The 22,753-nt window shown below is 48.3% G+C and overlaps 2 protein-coding genes across 3 annotated transcripts in view; one reads left to right on the top strand and one right to left on the bottom strand.

The window, feature by feature from the left end:
• ccdc150 (coiled-coil domain containing 150) overlaps window positions 1-20,562 on the top strand; it is a 35,979-nt gene extending 15,417 nt beyond the window's left edge. The window contains exons 22-24 of the mRNA XM_046293433.1: window positions 117-203; window positions 395-571; window positions 20,139-20,562. Coding sequence (XP_046149389.1) covers window positions 117-203; window positions 395-571; window positions 20,139-20,291 — 417 coding nt within the window. The 3' untranslated portion in view covers window positions 20,292-20,562. The remainder of the gene's footprint in view (window positions 1-116; window positions 204-394; window positions 572-20,138) is intronic.
• LOC123992607 (endothelin-converting enzyme-like 1) overlaps window positions 20,349-22,753 on the bottom strand; it is a 45,113-nt gene continuing 42,708 nt past the window's right edge. For both annotated transcript variants that reach the window (XM_046293882.1, XM_046293883.1), the window contains exons 15-18: window positions 22,600-22,665; window positions 22,181-22,276; window positions 22,011-22,087; window positions 20,349-21,902 (exon numbers count right to left, since the gene is read on the bottom strand). In XM_046293882.1, the coding sequence (XP_046149838.1) occupies window positions 21,803-21,902; window positions 22,011-22,087; window positions 22,181-22,276; window positions 22,600-22,665 (339 nt within the window). In that variant the 3' untranslated portion in view covers window positions 20,349-21,802. The remainder of the gene's footprint in view (window positions 21,903-22,010; window positions 22,088-22,180; window positions 22,277-22,599; window positions 22,666-22,753) is intronic.

Below are 22,753 nucleotides of genomic sequence, written 5' to 3'. Positions count from 1 at the left end.
ATGTTTTTAAATGGCTTAATTTAATCTCCTTTACTTTTTGACTTTGATGGCATATTGAGAGACAGCCATGTCTGTTTATAGTCTGCATATGTGTGTTTCTGTGTTTGTCCGAGCAGAGGCTGGAGGAGAGCATCAAGAAGCTGCAGGAGGCCAAAGACCAGGCAGAGCAGAAAATGAAAGAGGTCAGCCTGGAGTCACAGCAGGTAATCTCTCCCTCAACCACCCAGAGTCATTTGTCCTGCTCCCTCATCTTCATCACCTCCTTGCTTGGTCATTAATTCTCTTACTCTGTATCTCCGTCTGTTAAGCGTGTACACCCAAATAGCCCCTGACGGGTGAGTGAAGTTGAACTTAATTGGAATTCTCCTGACATCATGCTTGTCCCCACACTCAGATATCAGAGAACCTAGAGGAAGCTCACAGTTGGTTCCGGTCCAAGTTTGACAGCCTGAAGAGTGATGGAGAGCCAAACAGATCCATGGGGGATGAGGAACCACAAGAAAATGGAGACTACACCCCGGGAAGCAGTAAAGGGGGTGCACACAGTTCATCATGCAAACGCAACAGAAAGGTGCTTTTCTCTCATATCACTTCATCAACTCTCACTAATAATGAGTCTGCAGTCCTCTCAGCTTTTATGCCTTCTTTGTTTGGTGTTTCAATAGTACCTCTTTACCACAGTTCCCCCAAAGTGACTCCATTAAACTCAATGAAAGAGACTCTAGGGAGTGCTAAAATCCCTGAGTGCAAAGTATGTCTTAACTGGCTGAGAAATTCAGAGAATTGTCCAATCTGTAGGAGTAAGAATTACAGCTATTCATTAACTTATAAATGGTCCTCAAACCTCTTAGCTCTATTGGGTAAATGTTTGGTTCTCTTGGGGGGAGGTTTAAAGAGCTGAGAACTTTCTCGGTTGCAGGCACAGACTATTCACATTTTTCAGGGAAGGAAATTTCTAGTAAAAAGGAGGTACTGAGTAAATTTGCTGTTCAAAGATATTTCATTGTAGTGCTGATTTTAAAGCCCTCCACCAAAGACAAAGACGACGTGCAGAACTATAGCTGGAAAAACATATCAGGATTTGAACCATCCAGTTTGATATTTTTGAATTAAGCCCTTGGTGGGAATTTTAACACCAGTTGTGTGATCCAAATACATTTATCAGACACTTTATGAAAATGGCCTGAGGTGTTTGTCTCAATGGCTTTATTCTGTGTCTTGTCAAAGAGAGTGGTGTTGTCCTACAGACAGTTACACATCCCCATAGCCACTGGGTATCTGAACAGGATGAGAGTGGTGTTGTCCTACAGACAGTTACACATCCCCATAGCCACTGGGTATCTGAACAGGATGAGAGTGGTGTTGTCCTACAGACAGTTACCCAGTGGCTATGGGGATGTGTATCTGAACAGGATGAGAGTGGTTCCAGACAGACAGTTACCCAGTGGCTATGGGGATGTGTATCTGAACAGGATGAGAATGTGTTGTACATCCCCATAGCCACTGGGTAAGTCTGGAACCACTCTCATCCTGTTCTTACACACAGAACCATTCTCATCCTGTTCGTCCATAGCCACTGTCTGGTCAGAACTGAGAACAGGGGATGTGTACAGTTACCCAGTGGCTATGGGGATGTGTATCTGAACAGGGGATGGATACAGAGAGTGGCTATGGGGATGTTCTGAACAGACAGACAGTTACCCAGTGGCTATGGGGATGTGTATCTGAACAGGATGAGACTGGTCTGTCACAGACAGTTACCCAGTGGCTATGGGGATGTGTATCTGAACAGGATGAGAGTGGTGTTGTCCTACAGACAGTTACCCAGTGGCTATGGGGATGTGTATCTGAACAGGATGAGAGTGGTGTTGTCTGGACAGACAGTTACCCAGTGGCTATGGGGATGTGTATCTGAACAGGATGAGAGTGGTTCTGGACAGACAGTTACCCAGTGGCTATGGGGATGTGTATCTGAACAGGATGAGAATGGTGTTGTCCTACAGACAGTTACCCAGTGGCTATGGGGATGTGTATCTGAACAGGATGAGAATGGTGTTTCCAGACAGACAGTTACCCAGTGGCTATGGGGATGTGTATCTGAACAGGATGAGAGTGGTTCTGGACAGACAGTTACCCAGTGGCTATGGGGATGTGTATCTGAACAGGATGAGAGTGGTGTTGTCCTACAGACAGTTACCCAGTGGCTATGGGGATGTGTATCTGAACAGGATGAGAGTGGTGTTGTCCTACAGACAGTTACCCTGTGGCTATGGGGATGTGTATCTGAACAGGATGAGAATGGTGTTGTCCTACAGACAGTTACCCAGTGGCTATGGGGATGTGTATCTGAACAGGATGAGAGTGGTTCTGGACAGACAGTTACCCAGTGGCTATGGGGATGTGTATCTGAACAGGATGAGAGTGGTTCTGCACAGACAGTTACCCAGTGGCTATGGGGATGTGTATCTGAACAGGATGAGAGTGGTTCTGGACAGACAGTTACCCAGTGGCTATGGGGATGTGTATCTGAACAGGATGAGAGTGGTTCTGGACAGACAGTTACCCAGTGGCTATGGGGATGTGTATCTGAACAGGATGAGAATGGTGTTGTCCTACAGACAGTTACCCAGTGGCTATGGGGATGTGTATCTGAACAGGATGAGAGTGGTTCTGGACAGACAGTTACCCAGTGGCTATGGGGATGTGTATCTGAACAGGATGAGAATGGTGTTGTCCTACAGACAGATACCCAGTGGCTATGGGGATGTGTATCTGAACAGGATGAGAGTGGTTCCAGACAGACAGTTACCCAGTGGCTATGGGGATGTGTATCTGAACAGGATGAGAGTGGTTCCAGACAGACAGTTACCCAGTGGCTATGGGGATGTGTATCTGAACAGGATGAGAGTGGTTCCAGACAGACAGTTACCCAGTGGCTATGGGGATGTGTATCTGAACAGGATGAGAGTGGTTCTGGACAGACAGTTACCCAGTGGCTATGGGGATGTGTATCTGAACAGGATGAGAGTGGTTCCAGACAGACAGTTACCCAGTGGCTATGGGGATGTGTATCTGAACAGGATGAGAGTGGTTCCAGACAGACAGTTACCCAGTGGCTGTGGGGATGTGTATCTGAACAGGATGAGAATGGTGTTGTCCTACAGACAGTTACCCAGTGGCTATGGGGATGTGTATCTGAACAGGATGAGAGTGGTTCCAGACAGACAGTTACCCAGTGGCTATGGGGATGTGTATCTGAACAGGATGAGAATGGTGTTGTCCTACAGACAGTTACCCAGTGGCTATGGGGATGTGTATCTGAACAGGATGAGAGTGGTTCTGGACAGACAGTTACCCAGTGGCTATGGGGATGTGTATCTGAACAGGATGAGAATGGTGTTGTCCTACAGACAGATACCCAGTGGCTATGGGGATGTGTATCTGAACAGGATGAGAGTGGTTCCAGACAGACAGTTACCCAGTGGCTATGGGGATGTGTATCTGAACAGGATGAGAGTGGTTCCAGACAGACAGTTACCCAGTGGCTATGGGGATGTGTATCTGAACAGGATGAGAGTGGTTCCAGACAGACAGTTACCCAGTGGCTATGGGGATGTGTATCTGAACAGGATGAGAGTGGTTCTGGACAGACAGTTACCCAGTGGCTATGGGGATGTGTATCTGAACAGGATGAGAGTGGTTCCAGACAGACAGTTACCCAGTGGCTATGGGGATGTGTATCTGAACAGGATGAGAGTGGTTCCTGGACAGACAGTTACCCAGTGGCTATGGGGATGTGTATCTGAACAGGATGAGAGTGGTGTTGTCCTACAGACAGTTACCCAGTGGCTATGGGGATGTGTATCTGAACAGGATGAGAATGGTGGTTCCTGGACAGACAGTTACCCAGTGGCTATGGGGATGTGTATCTGAACAGGATGAGAGTGGTTCTGGACAGACAGTTACCCAGTGGCTATGGGGATGTGTATCTGAACAGGATGAGAGTGGTTCTGGACAGACAGTTACCCAGTGGCTATGGGGATGTGTATCTGAACAGGATGAGAGTGGTGTTGTCCTACAGACAGTTACCCAGTGGCTATGGGGATGTGTATCTGAACAGGATGAGAGTGGTTCCAGACAGACAGTTACCCAGTGGCTATGGGGATGTGTATCTGAACAGGATGAGAGTGGTTCTGGACAGACAGTTACCCAGTGGCTATGGGGATGTGTATCTGAACAGGATGAGAGTGGTTCTGGACAGACAGTTACCCAGTGGCTATGGGGATGTGTATCTGAACAGGATGAGAGTGGTTCCAGACAGACAGTTACCCAGTGGCTATGGGGATGTGTATCTGAACAGGATGAGAGTGGTGTTGTCCTACAGACAGTTACCCAGTGGCTATGGGGATGTGTATCTGAACAGGATGAGAGTGGTTCTGGACAGACAGTTACCCAGTGGCTATGGGGATGTGTATCTGAACAGGATGAGAGTGGTGTTGTCCTACAGACAGTTACCCAGTGGCTATGGGGATGTGTATCTGAACAGGATGAGAATGGTGTTGTCCTACAGACAGTTACCCAGTGGCTATGGGGATGTGTATCTGAACAGGATGAGAGTGGTTCTGGACAGACAGTTACCCAGTGGCTATGGGGATGTGTATCTGAACAGGATGAGAGTGGTTCCAGACAGACAGTTACCCAGTGGCTATGGGGATGTGTATCTGAACAGGATGAGAATGGTGTTGTCCTACAGACAGTTACCCAGTGGCTATGGGGATGTGTATCTGAACAGGATGAGAGTGGTTCCAGACAGACAGTTACCCAGTGGCTATGGGGATGTGTATCTGAACAGGATGAGAGTGGTTCTGGACAGACAGTTACCCAGTGGCTATGGGGATGTGTATCTGAACAGGATGAGAAGTGGTTCTGGACAGACAGTTACCCAGTGGCTATGGGGATGTGTATCTGAACAGGATGAGAGTGGTTCTGGACAGACAGTTACCCAGTGGCTATGGGGATGTGTATCTGAACAGGATGAGAGTGGTGTTGTCCTACAGACAGTTACCCAGTGGCTATGGGGATGTGTATCTGAACAGGATGAGAGTGGTTCTGGACAGACAGTTACCCAGTGGCTATGGGGATGTGTATCTGAACAGGATGAGAGTGGTTCTGGACAGACAGTTACCCAGTGGCTATGGGGATGTGTATCTGAACAGGATGAGAGTGGTTCCAGACAGACAGTTACCCAGTGGCTATGGGGATGTGTATCTGAACAGGATGAGAATGGTGTTGTCCTACAGACAGTTACCCAGTGGCTATGGGGATGTGTATCTGAACAGGATGAGAGTGGTTCCAGACAGACAGTTACCCAGTGGCTATGGGGATGTGTATCTGAACAGGATGAGAGTGGTTCCAGACAGACAGTTACCCAGTGGCTATGGGGATGTGTATCTGAACAGGATGAGAGTGGTTCTGGACAGACAGTTACCCAGTGGCTATGGGGATGTGTATCTGAACAGGATGAGAGTGGTTCTGGACAGACAGTTACCCAGTGGCTGTGGGGATGTGTATCTGAACAGGATGAGAATGGTGTCCAGACAGACAGTTACCCAGTGGCTATGGGGATGTGTATCTGAACAGGATGAGAGTGGTGTTGTCCTACAGACAGTTACCCAGTGGCTATGGGGATGTGTATCTGAACAGGATGAGAATGGTGTTGTCCTACAGACAGTTACCCAGTGGCTATGGGGATGTGTATCTGAACAGGATGAGAGTGGTTCTGGACAGACAGTTACCCAGTGGCTATGGGGATGTGTATCTGAACAGGATGAGAGTGGTTCCAGACAGACAGTTACCCAGTGGCTATGGGGATGTGTATCTGAACAGGATGAGAGTGGTGTTGTCCTACAGACAGTTACCCAGTGGCTATGGGGATGTGTATCTGAACAGGATGAGAGTGGTTCCAGACAGACAGTTACCCAGTGGCTATGGGGATGTGTATCTGAACAGGATGAGAGTGGTTCTGGACAGACAGTTACCCAGTGGCTATGGGGATGTGTATCTGAACAGGATGAGAGTGGTTCTGGACAGACAGTTACCCAGTGGCTATGGGGATGTGTATCTGAACAGGATGAGAGTGGTTCTGGACAGACAGTTACCCAGTGGCTATGGGGATGTGTATCTGAACAGGATGAGAGTGGTGTTGTCCTACAGACAGTTACCCAGTGGCTATGGGGATGTGTATCTGAACAGGATGAGAGTGGTTCTGGACAGACAGTTACCCAGTGGCTATGGGGATGTGTATCTGAACAGGATGAGAGTGGTGTTGTCCTACAGACAGTTACCCAGTGGCTATGGGGATGTGTATCTGAACAGGATGAGAGTGGTGTTGTCCAGACAGACAGTTACCCAGTGGCTATGGGGATGTGTATCTGAACAGGATGAGAGTGGTTCTGGACAGACAGTTACCCAGTGGCTATGGGGATGTGTATCTGAACAGGATGAGAGTGGTTCCAGACAGACAGTTACCCAGTGGCTATGGGGATGTGTATCTGAACAGGATGAGAGTGGTGTTGTCCTACAGACAGTTACCCAGTGGCTATGGGGATGTGTATCTGAACAGGATGAGAGTGGTTCCAGACAGACAGTTACCCAGTGGCTATGGGGATGTGTATCTGAACAGGATGAGAGTGGTTCTGGACAGACAGTTACCCAGTGGCTATGGGGATGTGTATCTGAACAGGATGAGAGTGGTTCTGGACAGACAGTTACCCAGTGGCTATGGGGATGTGTATCTGAACAGGATGAGAGTGGTTCTGGACAGACAGTTACCCAGTGGCTATGGGGATGTGTATCTGAACAGGATGAGAGTGGTGTTGTCCTACAGACAGTTACCCAGTGGCTATGGGGATGTGTATCTGAACAGGATGAGAGTGGTTCTGGACAGACAGTTACCCAGTGGCTATGGGGATGTGTATCTGAACAGGATGAGAGTGGTTCCAGACAGACAGTTACCCAGTGGCTATGGGGATGTGTATCTGAACAGGATGAGAGTGGTTCCAGACAGACAGTTACCCAGTGGCTGTGGGGATGTGTATCTGAACAGGATGAGAATGGTGTTGTCCTACAGACAGTTACCCAGTGGCTATGGGGATGTGTATCTGAACAGGATGAGAGTGGTGTTGGACAGACAGTTACCCAGTGGCTATGGGGATGTGTATCTGAACAGGATGAGAATGGTGTTGTCCTACAGACAGTTACCCAGTGGCTATGGGGATGTGTATCTGAACAGGATGAGAGTGGTTCTGGACAGACAGTTACCCAGTGGCTATGGGGATGTGTATCTGAACAGGATGAGAGTGGTTCCAGACAGACAGTTACCCAGTGGCTATGGGGATGTGTATCTGAACAGGATGAGAGTGGTGTTGTCCTACAGACAGTTACCCAGTGGCTATGGGGATGTGTATCTGAACAGGATGAGAGTGGTTCCAGACAGACAGTTACCCAGTGGCTATGGGGATGTGTATCTGAACAGGATGAGAGTGGTTCTGGACAGACAGTTACCCAGTGGCTATGGGGATGTGTATCTGAACAGGATGAGAGTGGTTCCAGACAGACAGTTACCCAGTGGCTATGGGGATGTGTATCTGAACAGGATGAGAGTGGTTCTGGACAGACAGTTACCCAGTGGCTATGGGGATGTGTATCTGAACAGGATGAGAGTGGTTCTGGACAGACAGTTACCCAGTGGCTATGGGGATGTGTATCTGAACAGGATGAGAGTGGTTCCAGACAGACAGTTACCCAGTGGCTATGGGGATGTGTATCTGAACAGGATGAGAATGGTGTTGTCCTACAGACAGTTACCCAGTGGCTATGGGGATGTGTATCTGAACAGGATGAGAGTGGTTCTGGACAGACAGTTACCCAGTGGCTATGGGGATGTGTATCTGAACAGGATGAGAGTGGTTCTGGACAGACAGTTACCCAGTGGCTATGGGGATGTGTATCTGAACAGGATGAGAGTGGTGTTGTCCTACAGACAGTTACCCAGTGGCTATGGGGATGTGTATCTGAACAGGATGAGAGTGGTTCCAGACAGACAGTTACCCAGTGGCTATGGGGATGTGTATCTGAACAGGATGAGAGTGGTTCTGGACAGACAGTTACCCAGTGGCTATGGGGATGTGTATCTGAACAGGATGAGAGTGGTTCCAGACAGACAGTTACCCAGTGGCTATGGGGATGTGTATCTGAACAGGATGAGAATGGTGTTGTCCTCCAGACAGACAGTTACCCAGTGGCTATGGGGATGTTTATCTGAACAGGATGAGAATGGTGTTGTCCTACAGACAGTTACCCAGTGGCTATGGGGATGTGTATCTGAACAGGATGAGAGTGGTTCTGGACAGACAGTTACCCAGTGGCTATGGGGATGTGTATCTGAACAGGATGAGAGTGGTGTTGTCCTACAGACAGTTACCCAGTGGCTATGGGGATGTGTATCTGAACAGGATGAGAGTGGTTCTGGACAGACAGTTACCCAGTGGCTATGGGGATGTGTATCTGTTACCCAGTGGCTATGGGGATGTGTAACAGGATGAGAGTGGTGTTGTCCTACAGACAGTTACCCAGTGGCTATGGGGATGTGTATCTGAACAGGATGAGAGTGGTTCTGGACAGACAGTTACCCAGTGGCTATGGGGATGTGTATCTGAACAGGATGAGAGTGGTGTTGTCCTACAGACAGTTACCCAGTGGCTATGGGGATGTGTATCTGAACAGGATGAGAGTGGTGTTGTCTGGACAGACAGTTACCCAGTGGCTATGGGGATGTGTATCTGAACAGGATGAGAGTGGTTCTGGACAGACAGTTACCCAGTGGCTATGGGGATGTGTATCTGAACAGGATGAGAGTGGTTCTGGACAGACAGTTACCCAGTGGCTATGGGGATGTGTATCTGAACAGGATGAGAGTGGTTCCAGACAGACAGTTACCCAGTGGCTATGGGGATGTGTATCTGAACAGGATGAGAGTGGTTCCAGACAGACAGTTACCCAGTGGCTATGGGGATGTGTATCTGAACAGGATGAGAATGGTGTTGTCCTACAGACAGTTACCCAGTGGCTATGGGGATGTGTATCTGAACAGGATGAGAGTGGTGTTGTCCTACAGACAGTTACCCAGTGGCTATGGGGATGTGTATCTGAACAGGATGAGAATGGTGTTGTCCTACAGACAGTTACCCAGTGGCTATGGGGATGTGTATCTGAACAGGATGAGAGTGGTTCTGGACAGACAGTTACCCAGTGGCTATGGGGATGTGTATCTGAACAGGATGAGAGTGGTTCCAGACAGACAGTTACCCAGTGGCTATGGGGATGTGTATCTGAACAGGATGAGAGTGGTGTTGTCCTACAGACAGTTACCCAGTGGCTATGGGGATGTGTATCTGAACAGGATGAGAGTGGTTCCAGACAGACAGTTACCCAGTGGCTATGGGGATGTGTATCTGAACAGGATGAGAGTGGTTCTGGACAGACAGTTACCCAGTGGCTATGGGGATGTGTATCTGAACAGGATGAGAGTGGTTCCAGACAGACAGTTACCCAGTGGCTATGGGGATGTGTATCTGAACAGGATGAGAGTGGTTCTGGACAGACAGTTACCCAGTGGCTATGGGGATGTGTATCTGAACAGGATGAGAGTGGTGTTGTCCTACAGACAGTTACCCAGTGGCTATGGGGATGTGTATCTGAACAGGATGAGAGTGGTTCTGGACAGACAGTTACCCAGTGGCTATGGGGATGTGTATCTGAACAGGATGAGAGTGGTTCTGGACAGACAGTTACCCAGTGGCTATGGGGATGTGTATCTGAACAGGATGAGAGTGGTTCCAGACAGACAGTTACCCAGTGGCTATGGGGATGTGTATCTGAACAGGATGAGAATGGTGTTGTCCTACAGACAGTTACCCAGTGGCTATGGGGATGTGTATCTGAACAGGATGAGAGTGGTTCCAGACAGACAGTTACCCAGTGGCTATGGGGATGTGTATCTGAACAGGATGAGAGTGGTTCTGGACAGACAGTTACCCAGTGGCTATGGGGATGTGTATCTGAACAGGATGAGAGTGGTGTTGTCCTACAGACAGTTACCCAGTGGCTATGGGGATGTGTATCTGAACAGGATGAGAGTGGTGTTGTCCTACAGACAGTTACCCAGTGGCTATGGGGATGTGTATCTGAACAGGATGAGAGTGGTTCTGGACAGACAGTTACCCAGTGGCTATGGGGATGTGTATCTGAACAGGATGAGAGTGGTTCCAGACAGACAGTTACCCAGTGGCTATGGGGATGTGTATCTGAACAGGATGAGAGTGGTTCTGGACAGACAGTTACCCAGTGGCTATGGGGATGTGTATCTGAACAGGATGAGAATGGTGTTGTCCTACAGACAGTTACCCAGTGGCTATGGGGATGTGTATCTGAACAGGATGAGAGTGGTTCCAGACAGACAGTTACCCAGTAGCTATGGGGATGTGTATCTGAACAGGATGAGAGTGGTGTTGTCCTACAGACAGTTACCCAGTGGCTATGGGGATGTGTATCTGAACAGGATGAGAGTGGTTCTGGACAGACAGTTACCCAGTGGCTATGGGGATGTGTATCTGAACAGGATGAGAATGGTGTTGTCCTACAGACAGTTACCCAGTGGCTATGGGGATGTGTATCTGAACAGGATGAGAGTGGTGTTGTCCTACAGACAGTTACCCAGTGGCTATGGGGATGTGTATCTGAACAGGATGAGAATGGTGTTGTCCTACAGACAGTTACCCAGTGGCTATGGGGATGTGTATCTGAACAGGATGAGAGTGGTTCTGGACAGACAGTTACCCAGTGGCTATGGGGATGTGTATCTGAACAGGATGAGAGTGGTTCTGGACAGACAGTTACCCAGTGGCTATGGGGATGTGTATCTGAACAGGATGAGAGTGGTGTTGTCCTACAGACAGTTACCCAGTGGCTATGGGGATGTGTATCTGAACAGGATGAGAGTGGTTCTGGACAGACAGTTACCCAGTGGCTATGGGGATGTGTATCTGAACAGGATGAGAGTGGTTCTGGACAGACAGTTACCCAGTGGCTATGGGGATGTGTATCTGAACAGGATGAGAATGGTGTTGTCCTACAGACAGTTACCCAGTGGCTATGGGGATGTGTATCTGAACAGGATGAGAGTGGTGTTGTCCTACAGACAGTTACCCAGTGGCTATGGGGATGTGTATCTGAACAGGATGAGAATGGTGTTGTCCTACAGACAGTTACCCAGTGGCTATGGGGATGTGTATCTGAACAGGATGAGAGTGGTTCTGGACAGACAGTTACCCAGTGGCTATGGGGATGTGTATCTGAACAGGATGAGAGTGGTTCTGCACAGACAGTTACCCAGTGGCTATGGGGATGTGTATCTGAACAGGATGAGAGTGGTTCTGGACAGACAGTTACCCAGTGGCTATGGGGATGTGTATCTGAACAGGATGAGAGTGGTTCCAGACAGACAGTTACCCAGTGGCTATGGGGATGTGTATCTGAACAGGATGAGAGTGGTGTTGTCCTACAGACAGTTACCCAGTGGCTATGGGGATGTGTATCTGAACAGGATGAGAGTGGTTCCAGACAGACAGTTACCCAGTGGCTATGGGGATGTGTATCTGAACAGGATGAGAGTGGTTCTGGACAGACAGTTACCCAGTGGCTATGGGGATGTGTATCTGAACAGGATGAGAGTGGTTCTGGACAGACAGTTACCCAGTGGCTATGGGGATGTGTATCTGAACAGGATGAGAGTGGTTCTGGACAGACAGTTACCCAGTGGCTATGGGGATGTGTATCTGAACAGGATGAGAGTGGTGTTGTCCTACAGACAGTTACCCAGTGGCTATGGGGATGTGTATCTGAACAGGATGAGAGTGGTTCTGGACAGACAGTTACCCAGTGGCTATGGGGATGTGTATCTGAACAGGATGAGAGTGGTTCTGGACAGACAGTTACCCAGTGGCTATGGGGATGTGTATCTGAACAGGATGAGAGTGGTTCCAGACAGACAGTTACCCAGTGGCTATGGGGATGTGTATCTGAACAGGATGAGAATGGTGTTGTCCTACAGACAGTTACCCAGTGGCTATGGGGATGTGTATCTGAACAGGATGAGAGTGGTTCTGGACAGACAGTTACCCAGTGGCTATGGGGATGTGTATCTGAACAGGATGAGAGTGGTTCTGGACAGACAGTTACCCAGTGGCTATGGGGATGTGTATCTGAACAGGATGAGAGTGGTGTTGTCCTACAGACAGTTACCCAGTGGCTATGGGGATGTGTATCTGAACAGGATGAGAGTGGTTCCAGACAGACAGTTACCCAGTGGCTATGGGGATGTGTATCTGAACAGGATGAGAGTGGTTCTGGACAGACAGTTACCCAGTGGCTATGGGGATGTGTATCTGAACAGGATGAGAGTGGTTCCAGACAGACAGTTACCCAGTGGCTATGGGGATGTGTATCTGAACAGGATGAGAGTGGTTCTGGACAGACAGTTACCCAGTGGCTATGGGGATGTGTATCTGAACAGGATGAGAATGGTGTTGTCCTACAGACAGTTACCCAGTGGCTATGGGGATGTGTATCTGAACAGGATGAGAGTGGTTCCAGACAGACAGTTACCCAGTAGCTATGGGGATGTGTATCTGAACAGGATGAGAGTGGTTTGGACAGACAGTTACCCAGTGGCTATGGGGATGTGTATCTGAACAGGATGAGAGTGGTTCTGGACAGACAGTTACCCAGTGGCTATGGGGATGTGTATCTGAACAGGATGAGAATGGTGTTGTCCTACAGACAGTTACCCAGTGGCTATGGGGATGTGTATCTGAACAGGATGAGAGTGGTGTTGTCCTACAGACAGTTACCCAGTGGCTATGGGGATGTGTATCTGAACAGGATGAGAATGGTGTTGTCCTACAGACAGTTACCCAGTGGCTATGGGGATGTGTATCTGAACAGGATGAGAGTGGTTCTGGACAGACAGTTACCCAGTGGCTATGGGGATGTGTATCTGAACAGGATGAGAGTGGTTCTGGACAGACAGTTACCCAGTGGCTATGGGGATGTGTATCTGAACAGGATGAGAGTGGTTCCAGACAGACAGTTACCCAGTGGCTGTGGGGATGTGTATCTGAACAGGATGAGAATGGTGTTGTCCTACAGACAGTTACCCAGTGGCTATGGGGATGTGTATCTGAACAGGATGAGAGTGGTGTTGGACAGACAGTTACCCAGTGGCTATGGGGATGTGTATCTGAACAGGATGAGAATGGTGTTGTCCTACAGACAGTTACCCAGTGGCTATGGGGATGTGTATCTGAACAGGATGAGAGTGGTTCTGGACAGACAGTTACCCAGTGGCTATGGGGATGTGTATCTGAACAGGATGAGAGTGGTTCCAGACAGACAGTTACCCAGTGGCTATGGGGATGTGTATCTGAACAGGATGAGAGTGGTGTTGTCCTACAGACAGTTACCCAGTGGCTATGGGGATGTGTATCTGAACAGGATGAGAGTGGTTCCAGACAGACAGTTACCCAGTGGCTATGGGGATGTGTATCTGAACAGGATGAGAGTGGTTCTGGACAGACAGTTACCCAGTGGCTATGGGGATGTGTATCTGAACAGGATGAGAGTGGTTCTGGACAGACAGTTACCCAGTGGCTATGGGGATGTGTATCTGAACAGGATGAGAGTGGTTCTGGACAGACAGTTACCCAGTGGCTATGGGGATGTGTATCTGAACAGGATGAGAGTGGTGTTGTCCTACAGACAGTTACCCAGTGGCTATGGGGATGTGTATCTGAACAGGATGAGAGTGGTTCTGGACAGACAGTTACCCAGTGGCTATGGGGATGTGTATCTGAACAGGATGAGAGTGGTTCTGGACAGACAGTTACCCAGTGGCTATGGGGATGTGTATCTGAACAGGATGAGAGTGGTTCCAGACAGACAGTTACCCAGTGGCTATGGGGATGTGTATCTGAACAGGATGAGAATGGTGTTGTCCTACAGACAGTTACCCAGTGGCTATGGGGATGTGTATCTGAACAGGATGAGAGTGGTTCTGGACAGACAGTTACCCAGTGGCTATGGGGATGTGTATCTGAACAGGATGAGAGTGGTTCTGGACAGACAGTTACCCAGTGGCTATGGGGATGTGTATCTGAACAGGATGAGAGTGGTGTTGTCCTACAGACAGTTACCCAGTGGCTATGGGGATGTGTATCTGAACAGGATGAGAGTGGTGTTGTCCTACAGACAGTTACCCAGTGGCTATGGGGATGTGTATCTGAACAGGATGAGAGTGGTTCTGGACAGACAGTTACCCAGTGGCTATGGGGATGTGTATCTGAACAGGATGAGAGTGGTTCCAGACAGACAGTTACCCAGTGGCTATGGGGATGTGTATCTGAACAGGATGAGAGTGGTTCTGGACAGACAGTTACCCAGTGGCTATGGGGATGTGTATCTGAACAGGATGAGAGTGGTTCTGGACAGACAGTTACCCAGTGGCTATGGGGATGTGTATCTGAACAGGATGAGAATGGTGTTGTCCTACAGACAGTTACCCAGTGGCTATGGGGATGTGTATCTGAACAGGATGAGAATGGTGTTGTCCTACAGACAGTTACCCAGTGGCTATGGGGATGTGTATCTGAACAGGATGAGAGTGGTTCTGGACAGACAGTTACCCAGTGGCTATGGGGATGTGTATCTGAACAGGATGAGAGTGGTTCCAGACAGACAGTTACCCAGTGGCTATGGGGATGTGTATCTGAACAGGATGAGAGTGGTTCTGGACAGACAGTTACCCAGTGGCTATGGGGATGTGTATCTGAACAGGATGAGAGTGGTTCTGGACAGACAGTTACCCAGTGGCTATGGGGATGTGTATCTGAACAGGATGAGAGTGGTTCTGGACAGACAGTTACCCAGTGGCTATGGGGATGTGTATCTGAACAGGATGAGAGTGGTGTTGTCCTACAGACAGTTACCCAGTGGCTATGGGGATGTGTATCTGAACAGGATGAGAGTGGTTCTGGACAGACAGTTACCCAGTGGCTATGGGGATGTGTATCTGAACAGGATGAGAGTGGTTCTGGACAGACAGTTACCCAGTGGCTATGGGGATGTGTATCTGAACAGGATGAGAGTGGTTCTGGACAGACAGTTACCCAGTGGCTATGGGGATGTGTATCTGAACAGGATGAGAGTGGTTCCAGACAGACAGTTACCCAGTGGCTATGGGGATGTGTATCTGAACAGGATGAGAATGGTGTTGTCCTACAGACAGTTACCCAGTGGCTATGGGGATGTGTATCTGAACAGGATGAGAATGGTGTTGTCCTACAGACAGTTACCCAGTGGCTATGGGGATGTGTATCTGAACAGGATGAGAGTGGTTCTGGACAGACAGTTACCCAGTGGCTATGGGGATGTGTATCTGAACAGGATGAGAATGGTGTTGTCCTACAGACAGTTACCCAGTGGCTATGGGGATGTGTATCTGAACAGGATGAGAGTGGTTCTGGACAGACAGTTACCCAGTGGCTATGGGGATGTGTATCTGAACAGGATGAGAGTGGTGTTGTCCTACAGACGGTTACCCTGTGGCTATGGGGATGTGTATCTGAACAGGATGAGAGTGGTTCTGGACAGACAGTTACCCAGTGGCTATGGGGATGTGTATCTGAACAGGATGAGAGTGGTTCTGGACAGACAGTTACCCAGTGGCTATGGGGATGTGTATCTGAACAGGATGAGAGTGGTGTTGTCCTACAGACAGTTACCCAGTGGCTATGGGGATGTGTATCTGAACAGGATGAGAGTGGTGTTGTCCTACAGACAGTTACCCAGTGGCTATGGGGATGTGTATCTGAACAGGATGAGAGTGGTTCTGGACAGACAGTTACCCAGTGGCTATGGGGATGTGTATCTGAACAGGATGAGAGTGGTTCTGGACAGACAGTTACCCAGTGGCTATGGGGATGTGTATCTGAACAGGATGAGAGTGGTTCCAGACAGACAGTTACCCAGTGGCTATGGGGATGTGTATCTGAACAGGATGAGAATGGTGTTGTCCTACAGACAGTTACCCAGTGGCTATGGGGATGTGTATCTGAACAGGATGAGAGTGGTGTTGTCCTACAGACAGTTACCCAGTGGCTATGGGGATGTGTATCTGAACAGAATGAGAGTGGTTCCGGACAGACAGTTACCCAGTGGCTATGGGGATGTGTATCTGAACAGGATGAGAGTGGTTCTGGACAGACAGTTACCCTGTGGCTATGGGGATGTGTATCTGAACAGGATGAGAGTGGTTCCAGACAGACAGTTACCCAGTGGCTATGGGGATGTGTATCTGAACAGGATGAGAGTGGTTCTGGACAGACAGTTACCCAGTGGCTATGGGGATGTGTATCTGAACAGGATGAGAGTGGTTCTGGACAGACAGTTACCCAGTGGCTATGGGGATGTGTATCTGAACAGGATGAGAGTGGTTCCAGACAGACAGTTACCCAGTGGCTATGGGGATGTGTATCTGAACAGGATGAGAGTGGTTCTGGACAGACAGTTACCCAGTGGCTATGGGGATGTGTATCTGAACAGGATGAGAATGGTGTTGTCCTACAGACAGTTACCCAGTGGCTATGGGGATGTGTATCTGAACAGGATGAGAATGGTGTTGTCCTACAGACAGTTACCCAGTGGCTATGGGGATGTGTATCTGAACAGGATGAGAGTGGTTCTGGACAGACAGTTACCCAGTGGCTATGGGGATGTGTATCTGAACAGGATGAGAGTGGTTCCAGACAGACAGTTACCCAGTGGCTATGGGGATGTGTATCTGAACAGGATGAGAGTGGTTCTGGACAGACAGTTACCCAGTGGCTATGGGGATGTGTATCTGAACAGGATGAGAGTGGTTCTGGACAGACAGTTACCCAGTGGCTATGGGGATGTGTATCTGAACAGGATGAGAGAGTGGTTCTGGACAGACAGTTACCCAGTGGCTATGGGGATGTGTATCTGAACAGGATGAGAGTGGTGTTGTCCTACAGACAGTTACCCAGTGGCTATGGGGATGTGTATCTGAACAGGATGAGAGTGGTTCTGGACAGACAGTTACCCAGTGGCTATGGGGATGTGTATCTGAACAGGATGAGAGTGGTTCTGGACAGACAGTTACCCAGTGGCTATGGGGATGTGTATCTGAACAGGATGAGAGTGGTTCCAGACAGACAGTTACCCAGTGGCTATGGGGATGTGTATCTGAACAGGATGAGAATGGTGTTGTCCTACAGACAGTTACCCAGTGGCTATGGGGATGTGTATCTGAACAGGATGAGAATGGTGTTGTCCTACAGACAGTTACCCAGTGGCTATGGGGATGTGTATCTGAACAGGATGAGAGTGGTTCTGGACAGACAGTTACCCAGTGGCTATGGGGATGTGTATCTGAACAGGATGAGAGTGGTTCCAGACAGACAGTTACCCAGTGGCTATGGGGATGTGTATCTGAACAGGATGAGAGTGGTTCTGGACAGACAGTTACCCAGTGGCTATGGGGATGTGTATCTGAACAGGATGAGAGTGGTTCTGGACAGACAGTTACCCAGTGGCTATGGGGATGTGTATCTGAACAGGATGAGAGTGGTTCTGGACAGACAGTTACCCAGTGGCTATGGGGATGTGTATCTGAACAGGATGAGAGTGGTGTTGTCCTACAGACAGTTACCCAGTGGCTATGGGGATGTGTATCTGAACAGGATGAGAGTGGTTCTGGACAGACAGTTACCCAGTGGCTATGGGGATGTGTATCTGAACAGGATGAGAGTGGTTCTGGACAGACAGTTACCCAGTGGCTATGGGGATGTGTATCTGAACAGGATGAGAGTGGTTCTGGACAGACAGTTACCCAGTGGCTATGGGGATGTGTATCTGAACAGGATGAGAGTGGTTCCGGACAGACAGTTACCCAGTGGCTATGGGGATGTGTATCTGAACAGGATGAGAGTGGTTCTGGTTCTGGACAGACAGTTACCCAGTGGCTATGGGGATGTGTATCTGAACAGGATGAGAGTGGTTCTGGACAGACAGTTACCCAGTGGCTATGGGGATGTGTATCTGAACAGGATGAGAGTGGTTCTGGACAGACAGTTACCCAGTGGCTATGGGGATGTGTATCTGAACAGGATGAGAGTGGTTCCAGACAGACAGTTACCCAGTGGCTATGGGGATGTGTATCTGAACAGGATGAGAATGGTGTTGTCCTACAGACAGTTACCCAGTGGCTATGGGGATGTGTATCTGAACAGGATGAGAATGGTGTTGTCCTGGACAGACAGTTACCCAGTGGCTATGGGGATGTGTATCTGAACAGGATGAGAGTGGTTCTGGACAGACAGTTACCCAGTGGCTATGGGGATGTGTATCTGAACAGGATGAGAGTGGTTCCAGACAGACAGTTACCCAGTGGCTATGGGGATGTGTATCTGAACAGGATGAGAGTGGTTCTGGACAGACAGTTACCCAGTGGCTATGGGGATGTGTATCTGAACAGGATGAGAGTGGTTCTGGACAGACAGTTACCCAGTGGCTATGGGGATGTGTATCTGAACAGGATGAGAGTGGTTCTGGACAGACAGTTACCCAGTGGCTATGGGGATGTGTATCTGAACAGGATGAGAGTGGTGTTGTCCTACAGACAGTTACCCAGTGGCTATGGGGATGTGTATCTGAACAGGATGAGAGTGGTTCTGGACAGACAGTTACCCAGTGGCTATGGGGATGTGTATCTGAACAGGATGAGAGTGGTTCTGGACAGACAGTTACCCAGTGGCTATGGGGATGTGTATCTGAACAGGATGAGAGTGGTTCTGGACAGACAGTTACCCAGTGGCTATGGGGATGTGTATCTGAACAGGATGAGAGTGGTTCCGGACAGACAGTTACCCAGTGGCTATGGGGATGTGTATCTGAACAGGATGAGAGTGGTTCTGGACAGACAGTTACCCAGTGGCTATGGGGATGTGTATCTGAACAGGATGAGAGTGGTTCTGGACAGACAGTTACCCAGTGGCTATGGGGATGTGTATCTGAACAGGATGAGAGTGGTTCTGGACAGACAGTTACCCAGTGGCTATGGGGATGTGTATCTGAACAGGATGAGAGTGGTTCCAGACAGACAGTTACCCAGTGGCTATGGGGATGTGTATCTGAACAGGATGAGAATGGTGTTGTCCTACAGACAGTTACCCAGTGGCTATGGGGATGTGTATCTGAACAGGATGAGAATGGTGTTGTCCTACAGACAGTTACCCAGTGGCTATGGGGATGTGTATCTGAACAGGATGAGAATGGTGTTGTCCTACAGACAGTTACCCAGTGGCTATGGGGATGTGTATCTGAACAGGATGAGAATGGTGTTGTCCTACAGACAGTTACCCAGTGGCTATGGGGATGTGTATCTGAACAGGATGAGAATGGTGTTGTCCTACAGACAGTTACCCAGTGGCTATGGGGATGTGTATCTGAACAGGATGAGAATGGTGTTGTCCTACAGACAGTTACCCTGTGGCTATGGGGATGTGTATCTGAACAGGATGAGAGTGGTTCTGGACAGACAGTTACCCAGTGGCTATGGGGATGTGTATCTGAACAGGATGAGAGTGGTTCTGGACAGACAGTTACCCAGTGGCTATGGGGATGTGTATCTGAACAGGATGAGAGTGGTTCCAGACAGACAGTTACCCAGTGGCTATGGGGATGTGTATCTGAACAGGATGAGAATGGTGTTGTCCTACAGACAGTTACCCAGTGGCTATGGGGATGTGTATCTGAACAGGATGAGAGTGGTGTTGTCCGACAGACAGTTACCCAGTGGCTATGGGGATGTGTATCTGAACAGGATGAGAGTGGTTCTGGACAGACAGTTACCCTGTGGCTATGGGGATGTGTATCTGAACAGGATGAGAGTGGTTCCGGACATAGACTCATAAGTTCTCTATTTTATTCTTGTCATGTTCCAGACTCTGTGTGATAGCAGGCCTCCAGAACCTCCAGAGTGGGAGAGATGGAGATCCACCATTCAACGTTGGGAGACCAAGAGAGAGCTGGCTCGCATTGCAAATGGATACAAACCTGGTGGGATACATGCACTGACACACTCACACACACAATAAGACACGCATACTGTATAGTACACGCACTGGACCAAGGCACATGGAGAAACCAACCCCTCACACAATGATCCCTTTTATTTACCCAAAACATTGAACACCAAGAAATATGAGCTGAGAACTGTGATGTCATCCTTTTATCTCAGTCTGCACTGTGTAAAGCTGGTTTTGAACATGCTGTTTTCAGAATAAGAACCGTACAATTATAACTTATACAAAGATTGTTCTTATTTTTAGAGATTCTTCATACAAAATTATAATATTACTGTGTACAAATGTTTTTTTGACTGGATTCACAGTTTTGTATGTACAGAAGATAGATGATTTGTTGTGACATCGATCCTTCCTTTGAAAGCTTCTTGGCTGTGCAGGCCAGGGACATTCAAGAGTGAGTATGCGCTGTATCAAGGAAGACCCTAGAGTTAACATAAACCAATAGGAAGGGCTCAGAGTCCATAATGTCCAATAGGATGGATGATGTTGTTCAACAGGTTCATGCTTCTATCTTAAACACAATCGTCATGCTAAAGAATCCATAGTCTGGGATGTGACAGTGAGACATTGGGAGATTGGAGTCTCCGGTGGATTGAGAAGCATAGTTCACCTTGATGTACACTAAGGTGTGAGGGGTTCATGGTTCAGACAGACTAGTCCATGATGTTCCATCACTATTCTTTGCCACTGGGGACACACTTAGCTACAAATCCTGAGCAAAAGGTCACTATGGATTGAAAACCGTACAAACGCACAGTAACACCATTCCAATGGCGTCCACAAGGCCAGACAGGTAACAACAGTCAAGACGAACAAGGTCTCCACATCGGAGACCACTTCTCTGTTCAGCCACTGGATGGCAGCACAGTGTCCACTATTTACCTCATAGAAAAGACTCCCGAAAACATTGGCAGGCAAAACAGTGATCTGAGTGAATGCAGTCCATACTGGCAGTACAATCCCCATCCCTTCAATATGATTTAATAACGCTCTTTACTACTGTCAACATCTGATCTTTAAGTGATTCAAATAATGAATGAATTGACATGCCAATTCAAAACCAGAAAGGTAATCCCATGACACAAAAAGTAAATATAAAGAAATGATGTGCTTGACTTGGATTGAAATAGGTGCCGGTACTCATTTTCAGTACAGGAGCTCCACAATACTTTGAGCTAATACTATTCTATAAGAGGAACAGGAGCTCCACAATACTTTGAGCTAATACTATTCTATAAGAGGAACAGGAGCTCAAGCGGTAGAACATTTGAGGTGCCAGTACTCCGTACCAGTGACCTCCTGCCCAAGTCAAGCACTGGTTATGTACATGAGTAGACAGTGAAGTGATCATGGTTTTGCCTGGTGGTGATGACATTATTTGCAAATTCTGTGATAAGAGCAAAAGGTAGTCCCAGGATTGAGATGGAAGTGAATCTGAACAGAACACCTCAGACAGATTGGTGAGGAGAGTTAAGGTCACAGGTAAGTTCTAGTTGTTGGTGGGTGGAGGAGTTCAGAGGTCACCATACAGAACACTTGTTGACAGGATGCATGGGGGAACCCTTTGGACAGTGAAACACTCGGGCAAACTCATCAAACTGGGACACGCTGCCAATCACCCTGCAGGGGTGGAGGGGAGAGATAATGGTCCAATCAGAGAGGCGATTCATATTATGTACGGCCTGTGATAGGCTGATACACTTCCTCACTTTTCTGATGTGCATGTACCTGTAATGCTCTGGTGCGTGCTTGTCAGTCAGTAGCTGCAGGTATATGGACTGAGACCGTCTCTTCATACACCAGTTCTAATAGGAGACAGTTTGCAGTAAAAAATATCATCTTTACTCCCACTGCAACAAAAAGATTCCCAGGCCGAAACAACACTACATAGTTTGTACCTGTGCGAAGGCGATGAAGAGTAATTGTTCATGTGTGTATTTGAGTCCAGGGAGAGGTCTTTCTGGACCATGTTCTCTGATCCACTTCTGATATGCCTGGAGAGAGTGAAACAGAAATGGATAGAGGTAGAGAGAGAGATGAGATTTGAGTTCTGGGTTTACAGACAGCTTGTCATTAGTCCATAGAGACTGTGACTGAGGGCTCTATTCAATGCGATAGAAACTTAAAGATAATTTCCGATTGAGCCAACATACAGTGTTTACCATGAATGCATTCTCCTCTAAAGCAGGAACATTTCTTTTAAATGTCAATGATGCGTTAAAGCTGAACCTCCGTAATGCGGATTGAATAGATCCCTGACAGAGAGTAATCAGTCATGATTGACAGCTAGCACAGTCTATTGGAAGATTTCACTCACAAAATAAGACAGTTTAAGGCCTCCCATGTCTGCTATATTCTCCCCCAGAGTCAGACGACCATTCACCTGCAGAAACACAGGGGAAAGATACCATTGCAACTCCCATTACAGGTGTGTGTGAGTGTCCAGTAAGCAGTGTAACAAGGTATGCTAT

Source organism: Oncorhynchus gorbuscha, linkage group LG13 (genome assembly GCF_021184085.1).
Source record: "Oncorhynchus gorbuscha isolate QuinsamMale2020 ecotype Even-year linkage group LG13, OgorEven_v1.0, whole genome shotgun sequence".
Lineage (NCBI taxonomy): Eukaryota > Metazoa > Chordata > Actinopteri > Salmoniformes > Salmonidae > Oncorhynchus > Oncorhynchus gorbuscha.
This window is presented reverse-complemented; position numbering and strand designations above follow the sequence as displayed.